The sequence below is a fragment of the Macaca fascicularis genome, chromosome 1 (assembly GCF_037993035.2).
Source record: "Macaca fascicularis isolate 582-1 chromosome 1, T2T-MFA8v1.1".
Lineage (NCBI taxonomy): Eukaryota > Metazoa > Chordata > Mammalia > Primates > Cercopithecidae > Macaca > Macaca fascicularis.
In genome coordinates, this window is record NC_088375.1 from 15,752,114 (window position 1) to 15,775,401 (window position 23,288).

General features: G+C 39.7%; 1 protein-coding gene across 2 annotated transcripts in view; it reads right to left on the reverse strand.

Moving 5' to 3' along the window:
- The window catches only part of MAP3K21 (mitogen-activated protein kinase kinase kinase 21), a 54,580-nt gene that overhangs the window by 19,955 nt on the left and 11,337 nt on the right, over nt 1-23,288 (reverse strand). For both annotated transcript variants that reach the window (XM_005539759.5, XM_015440272.4), the window contains exons 2-5: nt 15,987-16,167; nt 11,785-11,933; nt 10,088-10,263; nt 3,108-3,348 (exon numbers count right to left, since the gene is read on the reverse strand). In XM_005539759.5, the coding sequence (XP_005539816.3) occupies nt 3,108-3,348; nt 10,088-10,263; nt 11,785-11,933; nt 15,987-16,167 (747 nt within the window). The remainder of the gene's footprint in view (nt 1-3,107; nt 3,349-10,087; nt 10,264-11,784; nt 11,934-15,986; nt 16,168-23,288) is intronic.

The window sequence follows — 23,288 nt, forward strand, 5'->3', positions numbered from 1 at the left end:
CTATACTAAGGGGAATTCTTCAAGAAAAAAAATAATTATTTTTATAGTTATCATTTCCCTTTTTTGATATCTGTCCCATTCTAGGATATTGTACAGGTAAATATGTGTGCATGTGTGTGTGTTTAGGGTTGGAGCATTCTAAGGAAAGTTTCCATATTGGTACCAGTATTATTATTAAGATGAAATGTAGTGCCATCTTGTGGGCAGAAGAGGTAACTGTCATGCTAAAAATTCCAGAAACCAAATTTCATTCCTTTGTGTTGGGTCAGAATTATAGCAGATTTCTTGGTTATGTTTTAACTGGGAATCTTTCATTAAATGCCAAAAAGTAAATAAATGTGTAACTAAAGTTTCCCCTCTCTTCTCAGAAAAAGAAAAGCTAGATTTTACTAGATTTTTTAAAAATCTAGTAAAAATAGTCATATAATATTCAGTCTGCTTTGAATAATCCCAGGGTATTTGCCAAGGAACATTTGAGAAGAAAAGCAAGAGTGAAAATCTGACCTCAGAAATGCTAAGATTTTGATTTAATCATTTTACCACTGAAGAGTAAAGAATCACTGGAATGATTTTCATTTTTTCTTCCAAATTTACTTCCCTTTCCACCAGATTCTTAATCCTTTCCACCTCCCCCAAAGTTTCCCAAGGGAAACAATAAATATTAATTTTGATAACATAATCAAATCACAGCTAGAAGAAAACTGACATAGCTGAAAAATGGAGAAGAAAACTCACATCTAGCGCACCTATGGATTTTTCTTTCATCTATGTGTGAAGGCGGAAGCCTCATCATAAATAAATAGTCTGTTCTCTAATTATGGCTGACTGACACATAAGACAGACCAGTCAGTGACCCTGCCAGCAACCCTCCAGCTAAGAGAAAACATCAGAAGACAGCCTGAAAAAGGACCTTCCCCGACCCCCAACCCCAAAGAGGTTGAAGGTAAAAGTGATAAGGATCCACAGTCTATTCTCACCTCATCAAACCAAATAATCAATAACATATACTGGATTCTCATCATGACCACCTCATACTAGCAATTTTCTTTCTTTCCTTTTTTCTTTTTTTTTTTTTTTTTGAGACAGAGTCTCACTCTGTTGCCCAGACTGGAGTGCAATGGCACAATTTTGGCTTCCCGCAACTTCCAGCTCTCGGGTTCAGGAGATTCCCCTGCCTCACCTCCCAAGTCGCTGGGATTACAGGCACCCGCCCCCACACCCAGCTAACTTTTTTTTTTTTTTTTGTATTTTAGTAGAGACAGGGTTTTACCATGTTGCCCAGTTTGGTTTCGAACTCCAGAGCTCAGGCAACCCGCCTCTTTAGGCCTCCCAAAGTGTTAGGATTACAGGTGTGAGCCACTACGCCCAGCCTTCTTTCTTTCTTTTTTTTTTTTTTTTTTGAGACAGAGTTTCGCTCTCGTCACCCAGGCTGGAGTGCAATGGCGTGATCTCAGCTCACTGCAACTTCCATCTCCCAGGTTCAAGCGATTCTCCCACCTCAGCCTCCCGAGTAGCTGGGACTACAGGCACCCACCACCATGTCCGACTAATTTTTGTATTTTTAGTAGAAATGGAGGGGGTTTCACCATGTTGGTCAGGCTAGTCTCCAACTCCTGACCTCAGGTGATCCACCCACCTCGGCCCCCCCAAAGTCCCTGGATTACAGGCATGAGCCACTGCACCCAGCCATCATACTAGCAATTTTCTGATCAACTGAGGACACCTGCAATAACCTAAATGAGTCACAGGATGCTGCAAGGTTTCCAGTGTTTCATAATATATATTTTATAAGACAATTTATACACACTCGACAGAAAACTGTCACTGTTGTACTTTAAATCAAATTACCATGCCATTAACAAACATCTGAGGAAAACACTAGAATCCATCCGAGCACTCTAATACATAATACATATACCCATAGACAGGTATAGACATTGACATAGAGATATTTCATACAGATTCTATAAAAGTGAAATCTGCATTGCTCGGTCATCATCCCGCTCTGGCACTAGAAAGAATCACTAAATACCGTGGAGGTATTTGTTTTTTCCTTACAACAAGTAGGCTACATAATATTAAAGAACTTAATTTAGTGAATCAATATATGTCTGCTATTATTGATTGATATATTTTGATTATCAGTCAATATCTATATGTATTGATCGACATATTGATTGATTTTCTATTCCCTTTAGTTTCTCCTAACACATTACTAAAATGATTTAGTCATCCTTGTATGTTGTTATCACAATGTTTTAAAAAGCTTCCCTAGATTTACTGGGTGATTTTTGTGCCTGACGGATTTTAAACCTTCATGGGAAAGTATCTCAGGGGACTTGATACATTTTATTGAAAGTGCTGATAACAATATCAGTGTCCCAGATAGCGGATGACATCATAGATCCTTGTGGAAGCAATGAACTTAACGATGAAATATTAACAGTTTTGTTGTTTTGGATCTTCACAATGCCACGTGATGTTGGTTCAGGACGCTCAGCTAAAATATGACTCTGCCTCAATTTCAAAAGGAGTCAATCAGTTAATCCATCAATAAAGTACGCTGAGAGTTAGATCCTTGTGTGCTGTGACTACGATGTGCTCTTAACGTTGTTTTCTACATGGACTGTCATTAGGCCATTACATTAGAACCATGAATCTAAGCCCACAACTGAAGATACTCATTCATTCACTGTTTTACAAAGTTACTTCCCCATCTCTTTCCTGGTTCTGATAAACAAAGAAAACTGATTAACAAACCATCATTCTGAGCAAACTATCGCCAAAGGACAGAAAACCAAACACCGCATGTTCTCACTCATAGGTGGGAATTGAACAGTGAGAACACTCAGACACAGGGTGGGGAACATCACGCACCAGGGCCTGCTGTGGGGTGGGGGGAAGGGGGAGGGATAGCATTAGGAGAAATACCTAATGTAAATGACGAGTTAATAGGTGCAGCACACCAACAGGGCACATGTATACATACGTAACAAACCTGCACGTTGTGCACATGTACCCTAGAACTTAAAGTATAACTTAAAAAAAAAAAAGAAAGAAAAAAGGACACACAAAAATCTTTCAAAAACATGAAAACAGGATCATACCTGAAGGCAAACTGATTCGATGTCCATCTTTGAGCTTTAAACGACTTCTCTTAAACTTCCCCTTCCTCTTCTTCACTTTGGGCTTCTCCTGGTTCAGCTGGAATATCAGAATGTTAAGTTCCCGCTCCAGCACGTCGATCTCGCGCTCTGCCAGCTGCTGCTCACGCCGCTTTAGCAGCTCCTCCTGAGACTTCTGCTGCAGAGCCGCCCGAGTCAGCTCCTCTTCCCGGGATCGCAGCTCCTGCGACAAAGATTCACACCCATCGGACTCATTCCCAGTAGGAAGAATGGAATTCCGTCTATGACACTACACCGGCAACCCCTCGGCCACGGGCACCCCTGTGCACAAGGAGAAGCTGAAATTCCCTCTTCGTCTGCTCAAGCCCTTGTCACTCAGGTCCTCATGGCAGGAAGGTCTTTGCAGTCAGGACAATCCCAGCTGAAACCTTTTCAGCGGATTATTCACTTAAATGAAAGCCCAAGCCTCTGCGCAAACGCCATCCTCCTCTGTTAGTTTTATGATCCTAAAAGAGGCATCATAAATGTTCTACACTTGGTTTTTAACATTTCTCCCTCTCCATCTCTCACCTGATCCACAAAATAGACATTAACAAAGGGCAACAAAGTGCAGATGTGAATGACCCATTTCAAAATAAAGCCAAAAGTTCAAGCTCAATTAACTAAAGCATAATTATTTTAGTTACACAAGACTGCAGTTCAGACAACTTAGAACTTCCTTAGGGTATTTACAACTTTGCTTAGGGAATAAAACATCTTGGTGGAGAATTCAAGCTAAGGTGTTAGGAGTCTGTTGAAGGCCTGTTGGAAATGAAAATGAAGCTACCTCTAAAATTGCAAGCCAAAGGAAAATATATTCCGTATACAAAGAACTTTTCAGATCCCACTGATACATGGAAATTATCACTTTATTACAGATCTCAGGAGTTAGCTAATAAAAGTTCCTCTCTTATGATACCGATTAAAGTTAGACCTCCTCTTGGTTTTGGTTTTTGAAGTACTGAACTTCTGAGAAAGAGAAAATCGAAGAACTAAAAATACTTTTATTCCTATTAGGAAAACTTATTACACAGTAAAACTGAGAACTCTACAAAGTTTTAAAATCATATCTCCATGTTGATTTCATTTCTATGAAGTGTTCTGTTCTTTACCAGAGACATAAATATTCTTTGTAGTGCTGACCTACTTTCTATTCTAAATTACTCTAAGAAATCAAGCACTCACATAAAAATCAAAGCATCTGCAAGCTTTTATTTCCACTGCTCCAGACAAATTTAATCTGAGAATACCCTAATACCATAATCTTTGTTAGAAACTGCAGAGGCCTTCTCAGGTGGAGCTTTGGGCTGTGAGCTTTAAGAGCTATGAGTACTGTGCAAACATTTCGTACTTTACATAAACAGGCCACACTTTAAATAGGCCCACCTCAACAATGCTGATTCATGAAAAACACAGTAAGATTGGGGCTCCTGGAAGAAACTAGACCCAAACCAAGGGACTAGAATGCAACTCAAATCTACTAATGATTTGGACTTTTTACAGACGGACTCAAGGAGTAATCTGAGCCTATCAGTACAATTATCATAAAGAAAATAAACATGGAAGACCATCCTCCCACAAATAAATGAGACAATATCACGAAGAGACTAGGGAGAGCTAATAATAAAGAAATGTATTTATTCAGATCAAACTGATTATGAATTTGGGGTAATTCTACCAAAGTGGACTGAAATTCAGTCCTGAAACTTTCTTTAAATTTATTTTTTCAAACAAATTTCGCAAGCAAAACTGCAGGATAAATGATTTATTTTAGACCACATGGTGTTTAAATCACTTCAGCTAATATATATCAGTTGGTTTTTATTTATACAGCAGATGAGTACTTCTTCATTACACTGTGTCAGATATAAATTATTATTTACTACTTGAAAAAAAGGGGAAAATGTTACATGTTAAAAAATCTGCAATCCATTTTTTAACTAGTGACTTCTGTTCAACTAGTTTGTCCAAATTGGACATTTTACTGTAGTGTATTTGGAGGCAGAGGACAATTTCCAGTCACTTTTCAATTTCTAACTCATTAAAACTTTTTGTTAAGATATTACTTTTCACTGGTGTTGATACCATTCCAATTAGCTATTGTTAAATGAGATGGCATGAGAAAGCAATCAGAACAGCAAATCCAATTAGGTTGTGTGTTGCTACGATAGTAATTGAATAAAAAACCAATTTTAATTCCAGGTACCAAGTGAAATCATGAATCCCTGTGAACAACTTTGTAAATAATAAACAAGAAATCACTTGCCTAAGACTTCAGAAGACAAAAAAATAAGATTGAAGAGAAAGCAGCAAAAGTACTCTTCCTTCTGAATACATTTTAACACATTCAAAAGTAAATTTTAAAACTGGGGTATGAGAACCCTTTGACTACTTCGAAAGTATGAAGCACAGAAACATTCTTTCGGTTGATGAGATTACTAGCAGTAATATTTGTTGAATTGCTTGGCACAGGCCACTCTGGTAATGGCAAATCCAGGTCCCTGGCAGTGGCTGTTAATCATTAACGGTGGCATGCCTCCGTGTGGGGGGGTCACAGACAGGTGCATGCACAAAATGCACAAATACAGACACACAGAGATAAGGAGCCAGGAGTTTAGGGAGGGCCCAGTATCTATGGAGGCTACGGCTTACTGAATAACACAGACCACAGTCAAGTTACTGACCATTAATTCCAAGTCTCATGCCTCCTACCTTAAGCAATCCGCGGACAAGAAAGGCAGATAGGGCACGTACACTATGCTTTTTACTTCTTCAAAAAAGATGCAGCTGGAAACTTTTAAGCCAAAAAAAAAGTATTATATATTCTTTAATTGTAAATCCAAAGGCTTACAGGATACCATAAATGCTGTATTTCAAGGAGCAATGCACAAAGATAAAATACAAAGTAAAAACAGACACCACTACATGATAGCTCAAAAATCAACCAAAAAATAAATTACTATAAATCCCAAAGTAGAGAAAGAGCTGACATCCACCCTGGAAGCATGCTTTTATTTTAATACAACATATAATTAAGAACTCACTGAAGATGCCTGTATCTTCCAGTTTTATAAACAGTTGTCAATAATTAAAATAGGTTAAAATAAGGCCGGGCCTGGTGGCTCATGCCTGTAATCCCAGCACTTTGGGAGGCCAATGCGGGAGGATCACCTGAGATCTGGAGTTTGAGACCAGCCTGGCCAACATGGTGAAACCCCTTCTCTACTAAAAATACAAAAAAAAAAAAAAAAAAAAAAAAACTGGTTGTGGTGGTGGGTGCCTGTAATCCCAGCTACTCGGGAGGCTGAGGCAGGAGAATCACTTGAACTCGGGAGGTGGAGGTTGCAGTGAACCAAGACCGCACCACTGCACTGCAGCCTGGGTGACAGAGTGAGACTCTGTCTCCAGATAATAACAATAATAATAATTTTTTTTTTTTTTTGAGACAGGGTCTTGCTCTGTCACCCAGGCTGGAGTGCAGCAGTGTAGTCATAGCTCACTGCAGCCTCAACTTACCAGGTTCAAGCAGTCCTCTCACCTCGGCCCTAAACAAAGTGCTGGGACTGCAGCTGCAAGCCATCACACCTAGCCAGTAACTAATTGTGAGTAATGTCACTTCCAAATTTTAGATTCTAGGATTTGAAGCTTTATTTCTTTCTCAAAGTCTTCTCCTGCTCTTCAAAATCTTTTTCATTTTTGTAATTAAACACCTAATTTTAGAATTCCTGAAAACAATTTGGGGACGTCTTAAAAAAAAAAAAAAAAGAGTCTTTCCTGTATCATTTTAAGTCAACAAAGTACATAAAAGTTTCCAAGAAACATGTCAATGATATCATTGGTAGTAATATTTCAAAGAACTGCAGGATGTCAAACCTATTCCAGTCAGTGGTGTTCCAGCCAGTTTTCCAAGAACGCCTGGGCTAAGCAAACTCAGCTTCTGTGAAATGTCACCACTTTCTTTTTTGTTTTCTGAGACTGATCCTTATTTAGCACTTACTAAGAGGCAGGGCTCTGGCGGTTTTGCATACAGGACTCACTTAAGCCCCGCCCCAGCCCTGAAGGACACAGCGTTGCAGTGATGGCTCCAGTGATGAGGAGGCACAGAGTAACAAAGTCAGAGGCCTCAAAACCATCAGGCACAAGAGCCCGAATGCCAACAGGGCTGTCTGGCTCAGAGTTCCTGGTCTTTACCACTACACTAGGCTGCTATTCTGGCATTCGCAAAAGACTTAATATTTTTCAAAAGGGTTGGTGGTGGCTGGCAGGGGGTGGGGGAGGCCTATCATATTTTTCGGAATCCCATAGAGACTTCCCATTCAGTCCCGTCCTGGAGAAGGGAAACAGGCGGTCATCCAAGCAGTCTATTTCTCCACCAGCCAGCTCCAAGGGCTAGCAAGTCGTTGACTTGGAGACCAGCTTGCCATCCCTGCAGCATTCACCCAGAATCCTACTGAGCCCCTCTGGAATAACATGCAACTGGTGTCTTCTTTCCCTACTTGAAAGTCCTCCCCACGCATGGGCAGCCCCAGCGGTCCCCACCCCCTTGTGTGCTGCATGTCCTTCCTGGGCTTAGACTCCCAGGCTTCCCCATCCTCTCCCGTGCCACGCCAGGAGGCTCCTTAAGACATGATGCTCGCAGTCAGACGTCACTCTGTCAGTCTGAGCAGAACAGGGCGGATGGGATTGCTGTTTCTCCTTGATGAACTCCAAGTACTCATTAGTGGTGTCATGGTCTTGGGTTGCATTTACCTGTTGTGCATTTTTCAGTGTAACCAAATACTGAAAAATCTCAGGGACAGAGTGAATTATCTGTATGTCTACTTAAAAAATGACTTTAAAAGAAGTTAATTAGAAGAAGGCCGGTCTCAAACTCCTGACCTCAGGTGATCCACCCACCTCGACTTCCCAAGGCACTGGGATTACAGGCGTGAGCCACCACACCTGGCCATTAGTCTTTCTGAAATGTTATGTATAGCTCACATTTGTTTCAATGTTTAATACTAGAAGGGCTTTGTTCTTTAATTCGAAGTTTGGAGATGTGTTTGCGACCAGAAATACGCCGTGGGAACTTAACTCTTTTCTATCAATCAGCCTATGGTAAAATTAGTTTCATTATACATCATTTCATTTATAGTCACAGTTTCCTAGAGCCTATCCACAACATTGAGTGAGGACTTACTGAACTATACATTTTCCCATTGCATAAGAATACAATAGTTTAGGCGTCTATTCCCCTGTTAATGGATATCTGGGTTGTTTTAAGCTTTGCAGTATTACAAATGATGCCTAAGTGAACAACTTTAAGCATGTTTCCTTGTGCACATGTGTGAGTTTCTGAAGAATCTATAAGCGGAAGTGGAACAGCTGAGTCACATGCCTCTATTACGGCATAAGATTCATAACAGGAATATGTATACACTTTAAAATTCATTGCTTGCTTTCAACAACAATGACGACAATAATAATAATTGCTCATTAAAACAGTAATAATTGCCACTATCTCAATGATTAAATTAGATATCAGGAGTATATTAACAAGTTGTACTTAGGTTCATTTAATACCTGCCATGTGCTGAGTCCTGTGTTCAATGCTGTGTATGCAAATGAACAAGAATGTAAAAGCATAGTTCATGAATTTATTATCTTATTATCTAGCAGAAAGGACAGACCAAGAACAATTACATCAGCAAGTATTAATACAGTATGACTTATGCCATGATAAGCGAAGCACAAGACACTCCGATCACCCACAGTTTACCCGGTGGAGTAGAGTAGGGGAGGGAGCTATCAGGGACTGAGAACGGAGGGGCCACCACTCATGAAGTGGGCACAGAAGCTAGGGAGGAAACAGGATCTTCAGCAGAGGAAAGAACATGTGCCAAGGTTACAGGCCAGGAGCAAGACATCATGGGGACTGGAAGAAATTCAGTACGGCTGGGGACAGAGGCAGTGGAAATTTAAGGCAAAATATGTAAGGAGGAAGGGAGTGAACGTGGCAAAAAAAAGTGGGCAATGGAAGCAAGGCTGATCAGATTTGCATTTTAGAAGGAGAAGGGGGCAGATGAGGGAAGCAAGGCTGGACAGGGAGTGCCCAGTAAGGATGCTCCAGCAGCCATGCTGGTGATGAGTGGGGTTGGCAGGGATTAGGGCAGAAAATTGCCCCTGAGGGTCTTTGTCACACAGAAAACCACGGGAACATTGTAAAAAGACCCTTGAGACTGGGTACCTGGGAGAACAGTGATCCCATTATCACAAATAAGGGAAAGAAGGAGAGAAGGCACGGGGAAGTGGGAGGAGCTTCTACTTCAATGTCTGGCTTCAAGAGATTACATGGAGCCCCTTTTGAAAACTTGTCAACAAGGTCCAAATCACTAGCCTGGCATTCAAAGGATCATTCAAGGGTACAAACGCCATATCCATCTCCGAGTCCTAGGACTGTGGCACTATTCTAGCCTGTAGTAAGAAAGACAGCCTAACACTGAAACTCAAAACAATCTCCCACAGACGGGTTCTGAAATCACATTTTTAAGAAAATATTCTGCATTTCAGGGAATGCCTATGACACACCTGTTATTAATTTCTATGCCAGCATGCCAAGAGATAATGGGGAAGGGAGACAAATAAAATGATAAAATAATGACAAAAAATGAAGTTGATTAATGCCTACAAAGTGTCTCTTATGCTATTCGCTCTCTCTCTCTTTTTTACTTTGAAAATTCCTCTAATAAAAGGGTATTTTCCCCAATTATACATATTGAGTACACTTCTGTTTTGTTTTTGTTTTATTTTTAACCTGAAAGTGAGAATCAACAAATATTGATATCTAAAAATATTTTAGATAATGCTAACAGTGCTTCTCGCCTCATATTTTCCACAATTTTCATAAATTTGAGTACATTATGCTATTTAAAAATTTCTCTCACCTTTTCCTTTGTTCTCAACTCATCAAACATTTGCTGAATTTCTAGTTTCCAGTCATCTTGCATGGAATGAAAAGATTCTTGAGGCATTTCAGTCATCACTGCCCCTTCAATAGCAGTCAGCTGTTCAAGAATTAAGGCAAATGACGGACGAATATGAGGGTCTTGTTCCCAGCATTCTAAAATAAACAAGAATCACATTAATTCCATCTCTCAACACAGTTCAGATTATCCCCAAGACATCAGAGTTGCTAAGAAATGTTTTACATGGAAGTGTATTTCAACTTAACAATTTGTCATTCCAAACTGGAAGCCTTCATTTATAGTACCTGCTCCTGGAGATATTAAGAATCCATTGGTAATAGTTTGAATAGTTTATTTTACACAGTGTTCATGTCACAGGCATGCAGAATAATGACTATTAGAGGAGGCTGTTGCTGTCTATATGATACCACATTTAATAAATGGATGTGTGCTTCCCATGCTTTACTACGGATACCATGTTTCGGGGGTTAAGCCACCACAACCAGATGATTTACTGATATGGAGTCATGTAACTCAAAGTCTCTAAAATGTTATATCCATATGAGAAGTTCTAAAAAATAGCCTAACAATGAAGGAAGGTAACTTGAGGCTTACAAAAAGAGTTAGTTAACAATTTCTAAAAGATAAGGATCAAATAGACATGGTCCTGGCAAAATCATACCTGTTAAGACCATAAGGCATTTCTGTTCACTAAGTCAAATTTAAAATAGGAGATTTGGGGCCAATTCAATACTGTATTTGAACTCTACTCATGTACTTAGTGAAAACATTTTTACTATTCACTTGAGTTTTATACATTAAATAAGTCACTGATAAAACTGGATTGTATTTAAGCTACTTAGTTCATTAAAACTTTACCAGACATTCTAGATCAAAGACTAGGTTTCTAATTCTTTTTTTTTTTGGACAGAATTTCATCACTCTTGTCACTCAGGCTGGAGCGCAGTGGCATGATCTCGGCTCACAGCAACCTCCACCTCCCAGGTTCAAGCGATTCTCCTGCCTCAGCGTCCCAAGTAGCTGGGATTACAGGTGTACGCCACCATGCCTGGCTAATTTTTGTATTTTTAATAGAGACGGGGTTTCGCCATGTTGGCCAGGCTGGTCTCGAACTCCTGACCTCAGGTGATCCGCCCACCTCGGCCTCCCACAGTGCTGGGATTACAGGCATAAGCCACTGTGCCAGGCCTCTACTTCGAAAATTAGAGTCACAGAAATTGCTTTTTTTACTTTTATTTTTATTATTTATTATTTTATTTATTTATTTATTTATTTATTTTTTAGAAGGAGTCTCTCTCTGTCGCCCAGGCTGGGGTGCAGTGGCGCGATCTCGGCTCACTGCAAGCTCCACCTCCCGGGTTCAGGCCATTCTCCTGCCTCAGCATCCGGAGTAGCTGGGACTACAGGCGCCCACCACCACACTGGGCTAATTTTTTTTTTTTTTTTGTATTTTTAGCAGAGACGGTGTTTCACCGTGTTAGCCAGGATGGTCTCCATCTTCTGACCTCGTGATCCGCCCGCCTCGGCCTCCCAAAGTGCTGGGATTACAAGCATGAGCCACTGCGCCCAGCCTTGTTTTTTTTTTTTTTTTTTTTTTTTAAAGATATTCCAATGAGAAATTCTTGCCCCCACAAAGACACACACACAGAAAATACCTTTCATGAGCTTGGCAAATGGCTCAGGGCAGGTGGATGGAATGGGCAAAGTGAGTTTATTGACTGCTACCCCATAAGCCACCGCGAGGCCATCAATGCCCCGATAGGGCACTTCTCCCGTGAGCAGTTCCCACAGCAGCACTCCATAGCTAGAAAGCAAGAATTTCATATGTTCAATGGGCTAGATGGTGTCTTTTCCTTATGACACACTTAGTGAGATAAACACTTCGGTACCTTCATCCACTCCTAATAGGACACTCTTTTCCAGAAAAGCCTCTAAGTGGCTGACATCCCAAAGTGGGAGGTGGATTCTTCCCGTCAACAATTCAAACACATGCAAATACATTCCATCCCAGAAATCAAGTATGCATTCATTCTAGGAATTTAAACTACTTAATGAATAGAAAAGCGTAACAGTAGTACACAATTGAATTAAACAGGGTCCAGAACCAGGTCACACTTTAGGAGTAAGGTGGCTATTTTGCTGTTTCTCTTTCTATCTCATTTTTTCCACACTTAAATAAAACCTCTTGAGGATTATTAGGACACCGAAGAGCACAGCCCCACAGAGATCTCATGGTGCATGTCACAGGGCTGACACGGAATCATGTTGATTAACTATTTTTAAATAGTTTTTTGAAACTATTTATCTTCCTGCCTCTCTCTTTATATTTAGGTGTGTTACTAATGTTTCTATCATATTGCTGAACAGTGAAGAACAGAAAGACATCAGTGTGGGCCGCCTTGCACCTGCTGGCAGGACATACGTCTCTTTTTTGTAATAGAGGAAGCCAGGGTGAAATGGAAATAAAAAGCAAGGCACAACTACAGTCCCTGAGTTCTCCAAAGCATCATCACATGGGATGCAGATGCAGCCACAAACAAGAACAAGCAAAGGCACAGAAGAGGATTTCTAAATGAATGTTTACCATGAAGGGTTGAATTTCACTACACTTCCATACCACAGACTGAGATACCCCAAATTCAATTTAGTACACAGGGACATAGGCATGAGCCTTCTGCATTGTATATATTTATTCTCTTCTGCTATCCAAGTCAGTACCTTGATTTTCCCTTATTCTTCCTCAAAACATAAAGTACACACAGATATCTTTTGTTAAGTAAATTTAAAGAATGAGAGTCACTCCATATGATGCCCTTGACTTCAAATTGAAACACATAACCATATAAGTAACACTGTCTTGTCAAAAGACACAAAATTGCCGGGCACAGTGGCTCACACCTGTAATCCCAGCACTTTGGGAGGCCAAGGCAGGTGAATCACCATAGGTCAGGAGTACAAGACCAGCTTGGCCAGCATGGTGAAACCCTGTTTCTACTAAAAATACAAAAATGAGCCAGGTGTGGTGGCGTGCGCGCCTGTAGTCCCAACGACTCAGGAGGCTGAGGCAGGAGAATCGCTTGAACCTCAGAGGCAGTGGTTGCAGTGAGCTGAGATCATGCCATTGCACTCCAGCCTGGGTGATAGAGCAAGACTCAAAAAAAAAAAAAAAAAAAAAGTAAAAGAAAAGACACAAAATTACAGCCAGATAATAGGAATAAGTACCTAAGTACCCCTGTTTTAACGCACTGTAGAATGGCTACAGTTAGCAATAATATATAGTTTCAGATAGCTAGAAAAGAGGATGTTCCTAACACAAACAAATGATAAATGTTTGAGATGAAGGATATGCTAATTACCTTGATCTGATCACCATACATTGTATGTATTGGAACATCACTATGTACCCCATGAATATGTATGATTATGTCATTTGAAAAATAAAAATAGCTGGGCATGGCAGTTCACACCTGTAATTCTAGCATTTGGGGAGGGTGAGGCAGGCAGAATGCTTGAGCCCAGGAGTTCAAGACCAGCCGGGGCAACATGGCAAAACTCATCTCTAAAAAAATACAAAAATTAGCTGGGCATAGTGGCAGGTGCTTATAGTCCCAGCTACTCAGAAGACTGAGGTGGGAAAATCATTTAGGCCCAGGTAGATGAGGCTGCAGTGAACTGTGATGGCACCGCTGCACTCTAGCATGGGCAGCAGAGCAAGACCCTGTTCACCCAATAAATAAAATAAAAATTAATTAAAAGGAACAGTCATATTTGGTTTCCTTTTAAATTCTGCTAATAGAACTAGTGAAGCTCTATTCACTTTCCTAATCTTTTAAAACCTTGTTAGCTTTAACTTTTTTAAAAATGTGAAATTTAGAGGCCACTGAATTATTTCATATGTGTTGGTTACATATAACCTTTTTTTTTTTTTTTTTTAGATGGAGTCTCACTCTGTCGCCCAGGCTGCAGTGCAGTAGCACAATCTCAGCTCACTGTAACCTCCGCCACCTCCCAGGTTCAAGTGATTCTCCTGCCACAGCATCCCAAGTAGCTGGGACTACAGGCGTCCACCACCATGCCCAACTAATTTTTGTATTTTTATTAGAGATGGGATTTCACCATATTGGCCAGGCTGGTCTCGAACTCCTGACCTTGTGATCCACCCGCCTCGGCCTCCGAAAGTGCTGGTATTACTACTCACTAGCTATTTCTCCACTCACAAGGCCCTTAAAACTGATCTTCAGTGAACTCTTCTATCAAATAATAGTGAGATCCGCTCTACCATCTCAAAATATTGTTTTATTTCAAAAAGGAAATATATAATATAATATATATAATGCACTACTTGTAAATTATACAATGCTATAACTGTTAGCTAAAGTTAAAATCACTATTTTCCAAAGCTTATGTGTTTCCTTTTGATAATTTTCTTAAAAATTATCTATATTATAGTTCATTACAGGAGACACCTTCATAATTTCAAAAATAAGTAAACTTAACTCATAGATCATTCAACAAAAACAAAAACAAAAATCTTACATAGAATAACTAAAATTATCTAAATTCAAAGAAATTCCTATTAAAAAAATAACAAAACTAAAAGAATAGCAATATAACTTTGCTTCTTGGAAGTTTCAGGAAATGGATAATCTAGGATGGATCATTTTTCCAGAGAGAGAAGGGCTTATCCCATGAAAAACCAGTGTGAAAAAAAATGTAACTATTTCAATAGAACTACTTCTAAAGTATAGTACACATTTTTCTGTTCTCTTAAACTGGGTAGAATACAGTATAATGAAGCCCTCTCCTGAGAACTCAAGAAGTGTAATGACTCACGGCTGTGGTGTCGGGAGTCGCGGATCTCAGTCCTGGACCTAAAATCTGCTTCTTAGTTTTACAACTCTAAGCAAATTTCTTAACTTTCCTGTGCCTCGGCTACTTAACCTGCCAAACCAGGATAATAAGAGCTGTAAAAATTAGATGACAATATCTAAGTGCATAAGACAGTTACTCTGTAGTATAGTAACTGTTAGAAGGAAGGGAAAGGAGAAGAAAATCAAGAAATACCAAATCACCAATCCCTAGCATTGCATAGGTAAAGCCATGCTTTTTGAATGAAACTTTTTTTATGGAAATATCATCAAAAGAGACTTCCCAGCAATGGTATCTATAATTCAAAGAGATGACCTGCCCTGCTCTTGCCCATCCTGATGTCCTACAATGTGCTTTTGTACATGAATGGAGATATGCAAGGATGTTTGACCCTACAACTAAGCAGCTCCAAGAATGGGTAGTTTCTCAGTTTTTTTCATAATACAGTCAACTCTCAACATCCGCAGATTCAAGCAACCATGTATGGAAAATATTCAGAAAAAATCCAACAATAAGAAATAACAATATAACACACACACACACACACACACACACACACACACACACACATTAGCCAGGCACGGTAGTGCACACCTGTGGTCCTAGCTACGCAGGAAGCTGAGGCGGGAAGATCACTTGAGCCTGGGAGGTTGAGGCTACAATGAGCCATGATTGCATCACAGAAAACTCACTTTAATTTACTGGCACATCCTACAAAATCTTGGGCATTTGGTGTTAATTCAAATTATAACTAGTTTTAACTAAACTTGTGATTTAACAAGAAAGTTCTCCTCTGAAATGCAGTCATATGACAATACAAACATCAAATTATCTGTTCTGTTGTCATTACAATTATTTTGATCAAAACCATAAAATTTATTCAAAAATGCCTAGACTATTTATGCTGAGAATTACTGAATACTTTGGGACTCACTGAAATAAAGCATAGCAAGCAGTTTCTGCAGATGTTTGCAAAGGAAAAGCTCACCTCCAGATGTCACTTCCCTTAGAAAACAAGGAAGACTTGATCACTTCAGGGGCCATCCAGGCATAGGTGCCTGCTGCGCTCATTTTGGTCGTCCTGTGCCATTCCCTCGCCAACCCAAAATCTGTAATCTTCAATGTTTTATTGCAGATGTCATCATGCTCTATCTTCTCAAGTAGCAAAACTAAAGAAAAATCAAAAGTGAGAGACATTTGCACATTCTTTTAATTTTTCTGTCACAATTTTTCTATGGCATGTAAAATACAATCTTCACTGCAGTTGGCAGAATAAACAAGAATAAACTGGTATTTTACCATTTTACTTACAGCACACCTATTATAGTCTTTAGTGGGTTATTTGTGCCTGAAGTTACAAGTTATTTTAAGATACAATTTAATGCTCTTTATGAGTAGTTCTCTTTCTGAGAAAGTAAATGATTTCTAAGAGCAAGAAACATTTCCTGAGATATTACAAGTAGGATCAGCAGTCTGTAAAAATTTACCTGATATGAAAAAAATATATTATTTTCTGACCTAAGTACAGAATCTTTTCTACAGAAATGGAGAATACTGAAATTAGATGATATATTACCATAGCTCATTATTATCAAACATTATCTTACATTAAATTTGGAAAGGGCTTACAGATTCTTTAACTAATAAAGATAATGTAGGAGATATAATTGCTTTACTGGAGCTCAAAATATAGCAAAAAGTAAACACAGCGGTCATCCAGTTGCTGGTTTTCCCAATGCCAGCCTCCTGCCAATGTAGAGGATGCACAAGGGCAACTCCCAGGAGTGAAGCTGATGCCAGCATCTGTCCCTGAGCTCTTGTGTAGCTCTGCAGCTGCAATAAATGTGCTTTCTTTTTTATTATTATTATTATTATACTTTACGTTCTAGGGTACATGTGCACAACATGCAGGTTTGATACATAGGTACACATGTGCCATGTTGGTTTGCTGCACCCATTAACTTGTCATTTACATTAGGTATTTCTCCTAATGCTATCCCTCCCCCTGCCCCCCACCCCATGACAGGCCCCTGTTTGTGATGTTCCCCACCCTATGTCCAATTCTTCTCATTGTTCAATTCCCACCTATGAGTGAGAACATGCAGTGTTTGGTTTTCTGTCCTTGTAATAGTTTGCTCAGAGTGATGGTTTCCAGCTTCATCCATGTCCCTGCAAAGGACATGAACTCATCCTTTTTTATGGCTGCATAGTATTCCATGTTGTATACGTGCCACGTTTTCTTAATCCAGTCTATCGTTGATGGACATTTGGGTTGGTTCCAAGTTTTCGTGATTGTGAATAGTGCTGCAATAAACATACGTGTGCATGTGTCTTTACAGCAGCATGATTTATAATCCTTTGGGTATATGCCCAGTAATGAGGTGTTCCTATTTCTCCACATCCTCTCCAGCATCTGTTGTTTCCTGACTTTTTAATGGTCACCATTCTAACTGGTGTGAGATGGTATCTCATTGTGGTTTTGATTTGCATTTCTCTGATGACCAGTGATGATGAGCATTTTTTCATGTGTCTGTTGGCTGCAAAAATGTCTTCTTTTGGGAAGTGTCTGTTCACATCCTTTGCCCACTTTTTGATGGGGTTGTTTGATTTTTTCTTGTAAATTTGTTTAATTTCTTTGTAGATTCTGGATATTAGCCCTTTGTCACATGGGTAGATTGCAAAAATTTTCTCCCATTCTGTAGGTTGCCTGTTTCCAGTACCATGCTGTTTTGGTTACTGTAGGCTTGTAGTATAGTTTTGAAGTCAGGTAGTGTGATGCCTCCAGCTTTGTTCTTTTTGCTTAGGATTGTCTTGGCAATGTGGGCTCTTTTGTGGTTCCATATGAACTTTAAAGTAGTTTTTTCCAATTCTGTGAAGAAAGTCATTGGTAGCTTGATGGGGATGGCATTGAATCTATAAATTACTTTGGGCAGTATGGCCATTTTCACGATATTGATTCTTCGTATCCACGAGCATTTCATTCACACCTCACCTGCACCCTCCTCCCTGGCCCTTCCCAGCACCTTCAGCTTCTCTCCCTTTTGCTGATCTGCCTCTGCCTAGACCCACGCAGAAATGTTCCCTAGGTTTTCCACAAGGCTCTAATGTAGCTGGAGGCTGCCACTCTCTCCTCTAGCTAATCCCTTCTATAGAGACAGGAGAGGGTATCTGATTTGTAGAACATAATCATAAAGAGGCTCATTTTTTTTTCAAATGTTAGTTTTAGTAAAAACTAACACTTCTGAGTATATTCTACTTGTCAGGTGAGGTTATAGGTATTTTAATTACATAACCCATACAACAGTGCTATAGGTTGATACTATTATCTCCACTGTATACATAAAGACACCGAGGAACAGAGATGTTGAGTAATCTGTCCAGGGTCACAGAGCTAAGGAGCAGTGAAGTTCAACTAGTCTGACTCCAGAGCCTATGGTCCTAACCACTGTGTACACATTTAGTTGATAGCTTTTACTAATTTTTCACAAGATCTTTCTTTATCCGTTGGAAATCTCTCTCTACTCAGGTGCCCATTCTCCTCCCTTTTGATTTCCTGTCATTGGTCAATTATTAACTGATCTAAACAGAGGCGGTGTAGAGTGGCGATGAACTGCAAGCCCTCTAGGGCCACCTGCTTGGATCCCATGTGCTTCTGCTTCCTTGCCTGTCTTGTGAATTACGATAGTACCTATATCATAAGATTGTAGGGATGAGTAAATGAATACATATAAAGTGCTCAGAACAGTGGCTGAGACACAGTAAGCAATCTGTAAGAATTTCACACACACACACACACTTTCATCAATGGGTTTGAAAGTGTTTTTAGCAAGTCTTCAAAATCAATTTCATGAACTTCAGGAAATCCTGCCTCTTTTTCAAGGCTTGAGATTTCCCAGTGGATGTGCATTTTGATTGGATTGGATTGTCGAACATTTACAATATCAGGCAGTCATAGGAGCTAAGGTAATTGGAGGGAACCCAATTGGCAGAAACCAAGACTAGGTTTAAATGTGGAGGGTTATTTGAGTAAGGGCTTATTAGATAAACAATCAATACTGAATAAATACTGTTATGTTATAACTTTTTTCTCCATGTCATATTGTAACTGAAATTTAGAGAGCAAGAACCATCTGTTCTATTCTTATTTCCATTATAGATATGAAGAATCCGATTTAGGATGGCTATATGCCCACGGTTATACAGTGGTTAAACAGTAAGGTCAACATGCTACCATTCCTACTCTTAATGCTGTACTACATAGGGAGAGATGGAGAAAAGGAGGGGGAGAGAGGCAGGGAGGAGAGAAATCAGAGACCCACTTCCATTTGAAATAGCCTTTCATTCTTCCTATCCATCTATACTGTCCTGATTTTCAAGGACCAGCTTCCTTAGAAAAACCCCCTAAACATCGCACAAAATTGTGAATGATTTTATCTTCCCTATCATTTATTACTCACATATGACATTATTTTGTCAGTTATCTTTTTACCTAAGACTTCTCTACCTGTTATGTACAAGCTACTTAATCTCAGGAACTGTATTTTATAGCATTCTGTGAATCCTCCATATCGCCTAACATAGTGCCTTGTACATCACAATGTTCAATGGAATATCTTTTGCTAATGATAATTATCACTGATTCAAATAATAAGAATATTGCCCACCATTTACCAACTCTTGGCTATGCAGAGTTGTTTCCACACATTTAATATTTCACTTGATCGTGACACTAGTCTATGAGGCAGGAATATAATCTCCAGCTCAGAGCCTAGAAATGTTATCCGAGATCAAAGAGCTAAAACACAGAGCTGGAGTTCATCCCCAGCCCTCTTCTGTGCTGCTCAGAAGCTATTGGTTATAAGAAGAGGGCAAAGCAACCAGAAATCTCATTTTGTGAGATTAATTTTTGAATGTTCCATCCACATCAGCTAAAGGCATATTTGTTTCTTGGTCCTTATTCCCTATGAGTATAAAGAAAAAAAAATACCTACAGAAAAAGAGATTTAGGTCCCCAATCCTTTAAACCCATGTACTTAAACCACAGAAAGAAGCTGAAACAATAACAAAAGAATACAGGGGAATTAATTAGCTTTTTTTTCATCAGCTGCATTATCTTTTCCTTCTAGAAATACCATTAATTTCACCTTTAAACAATAATTGTTCCTGCCACCAAAAGACCCCAAATTAACGATCAAAATGGCTTGCAGTTCTATAAAACTTTGTTTGTCAAAGCACTTTTATACACATTATCTCCCCATTCTTACAAACCTCCAGACAGGCAGACATGAGAAAGGACTGATGAAAATAGGCTTCAAAACACTTCCTTGCCTCCTGGTCCACACCCCAGACCCCAAGTAAGGGCTGGCAGCCCTTGCGATGCAAAGGTCAAAGAAAGTCTACTCTAAATAATGAAAACAGCATCAAAAGTGAGAACTAAAAACCAAACACTAACAAACTTCATTCCCAAATAAATGTGATGGCAGCGTATGATATTAGCAGGCTTGGTTCTGACAGTTTCAGAACAGCAGCCCCTATTCCTCGGTCCAAAGTTTCCACAGGAGCCAGGCACCTCCACACTGTGAGCTCACAGAAAAGAAGTTCAAATCACACTCCAAATGTCAACCCTTTAGGGTTCCATGAAAGGCCCATTGTTCTGGATTCCATTTCAGAGGTGTTCAGCAGAATTCCTGGAATGCCATATCTTTTGGGCAATGTGACTGAAACCAAAAATAGCCCGTCCCACAACAGGTAACATAATGGGGCACACTGCCAGGTTTCAGCCTAAAGACACGTGGTTGGCAGCCAACTTCCGCTTCCTGTCATTCACGCAGGCAGAACCACGGTGCACTAGCTGGTCACCACTGATTTTAATGTACAAACCAGGCAAACCAACTTTTTTGGCCACTGAAATGGTAAATTCTTGTAAGTATCCTAGCAACAACTGTTTGAGCACCCTTTCCTGTGACTTCAGTCAAGATTTTTGACCTCGTTAGCCCCATTCTTTAACAACTGGCCTTTACAACCTTGTACTTAGCCTACTTATTCAACCATGAGGCACTGAATTTTTTTCAGCTCCTTTGAAGTTTCACATTGGTATTTTCAGAATTATAGTATATAACGTATATTTTTTTAAAAAGCAATTACTATGTACACCATGTTCTCAACGTTGATGGGATCACTGTGTCCAAATTCCATTTAATGAGTCAAATGAGTTTTGATTAATCTTTAACTGGAAATGTATTATCCAAAAAAATGTCATAAGCAAGAAAACAAGTTGAGAAAAGCAATAATGTGAAAGAATATATTAACAAAAAACTTTACCAAACTTTATAAATTTCAACTTTGAGGACAATCCACAATTTATATGGAATGAATGATAATTTTCTAAATTTACATATAGCATAGAATGTTTCTCATATTTCTTTCTACCCATTCTCCAGTGGCACCAGTTCCCCTTCACTCCAGCACCATCTGCCTCCCCACTTCCCCCGACTCCCACTCCAGACACATATCCCCCACTCACTATCCAGCCTATGGAATAAAGCCCACACTTTCATTTTGGCCTCCGTCCCTTCTCAATCTCATTCTATAAAACTTTGTTTCTCAAAGCACTTTTATACACATTATCTCCCCATTCTTACAAACCTCCAGACAGGCAGACATGGGAAAGGACTGATGAAAATAGGCTTCAAAACACTTCCTTGCCTCCTGATTCACACCCCAGACCCCAAGTAATCTTCCCAGCTCTCTTTTGTACTCTCCCAAATGAACCCGATATTCTAACAATTCCGTGTGCCATTTCCCAAAACTACAGCATTGCCTTTTTCTGTCTCCCCACCTCCATGTGCCTCCTTACAGCATGGAATGCCTTCCTCTTCTGCCCTCTATAAAATTCACACTTCCTACTGGACCTTCCACTCAATCAGGGCACCAGCACTGAGCTCTTAGTCCAGACCTCCATGGCATTAACTGTGAAGCCACTTACAAGTCCATTGGCCTTTGGAATCGCAACGCTTCCTGCTCCAATATTAGATGAGTCTTTAAGCAACATCTTCCCATTGCCTTTTGCCTAACCTCAGCTACTTCTCTGCATTCTAATACATTTAGACTGTACCTTGCCCATTACACTTAAATCCTGTCTTGTCTTCCTTGTTATAATCTCATCTTATTAAATTGTAAGCAGCTTGAGGATAGAACTTGTGCCTAATTAATCTTTTTTCAATACTGCACAGCAACTGGCATTTTAACAAGCTCAAGTGTTTGTTGAATGAATGAGGAAATTAATAATGAATACTCTTAGGGGAAGAATGAATATGAAGAAGACAAATTATTATAAGCTTTTCCTTTCATGCTAAGTCAGCTGCTAATTACAAAAAATCGATTCACCTCTAACCTCCTAAAGAAGTATTAGGATCCTGGACATTAAGAAATGAAGACTGTTGGCCAGATGCGGTGGCTCAGGCCTGTAATTCCAGCACTTTGGGAGGCTAAGGTGGGAAGATTACTTGAGCCCAGGAGTTCAAGACCAATCTGGGCAATACAGTGAGACCTCCTACAAAAGAATTTAAAAATTGGCTGGGCATCATGGCACTCGCCTTTATAGTCTCAGCTATTTGGGTGGTTGAGGTAGGAGTATGACTTGAGCCCAGGAGGTTAAGGCTGTCCTGGACTGTGATAGCACTGCTGCACTCCAGCCTGGACAACAGAGCAAGACCCTGTCTCAAAAAAAAGAAGAAAGAAGAAAGAAGGAAGAAGGAAGAAGAAGGAGGAGAAGAAGGAGAAGGAGAAGGAGAAGGAGAAGGAGAAGGAGAAGAAGAAGAAGAAGAAGAAGAAGAAGAAGAAGAAGAAGAAGAAGAAGAAGAAGAAGAAGAAGAAGAAGAAGAAGAAGAAGAAGAAGAAGAAGAAGAAAGGAAGATTGTTTTAAAAATAATTATAGCAAAACAGTTATTTGAATATTGATCTATCAGTGGCATTTGACATAGCTGATCATTCTTCCCTGATACACTTTCTTCACTGGTCTCCACACTCCTGATTTTCCCCTTTACTTCTAGCTATTCCTGGGTCCTCCCTATCTCCCTGACCTCTAAAGACTGGAGACTACTAGGACTCAGTCCTTGGACCTCTGTCTAGTTTTTTCTTATTTACTCTCACTCCCTAGATAATCTCAGTCAATCTCAGGGCTTCACATACCTTCTCATGCTGATGACTCTCACATTCATATTTCTAACCTGGTTCCCCTTCATCTAATTTCAAAACTGCTGCCAGTATAGTCCTGTTAATATGTAAATCA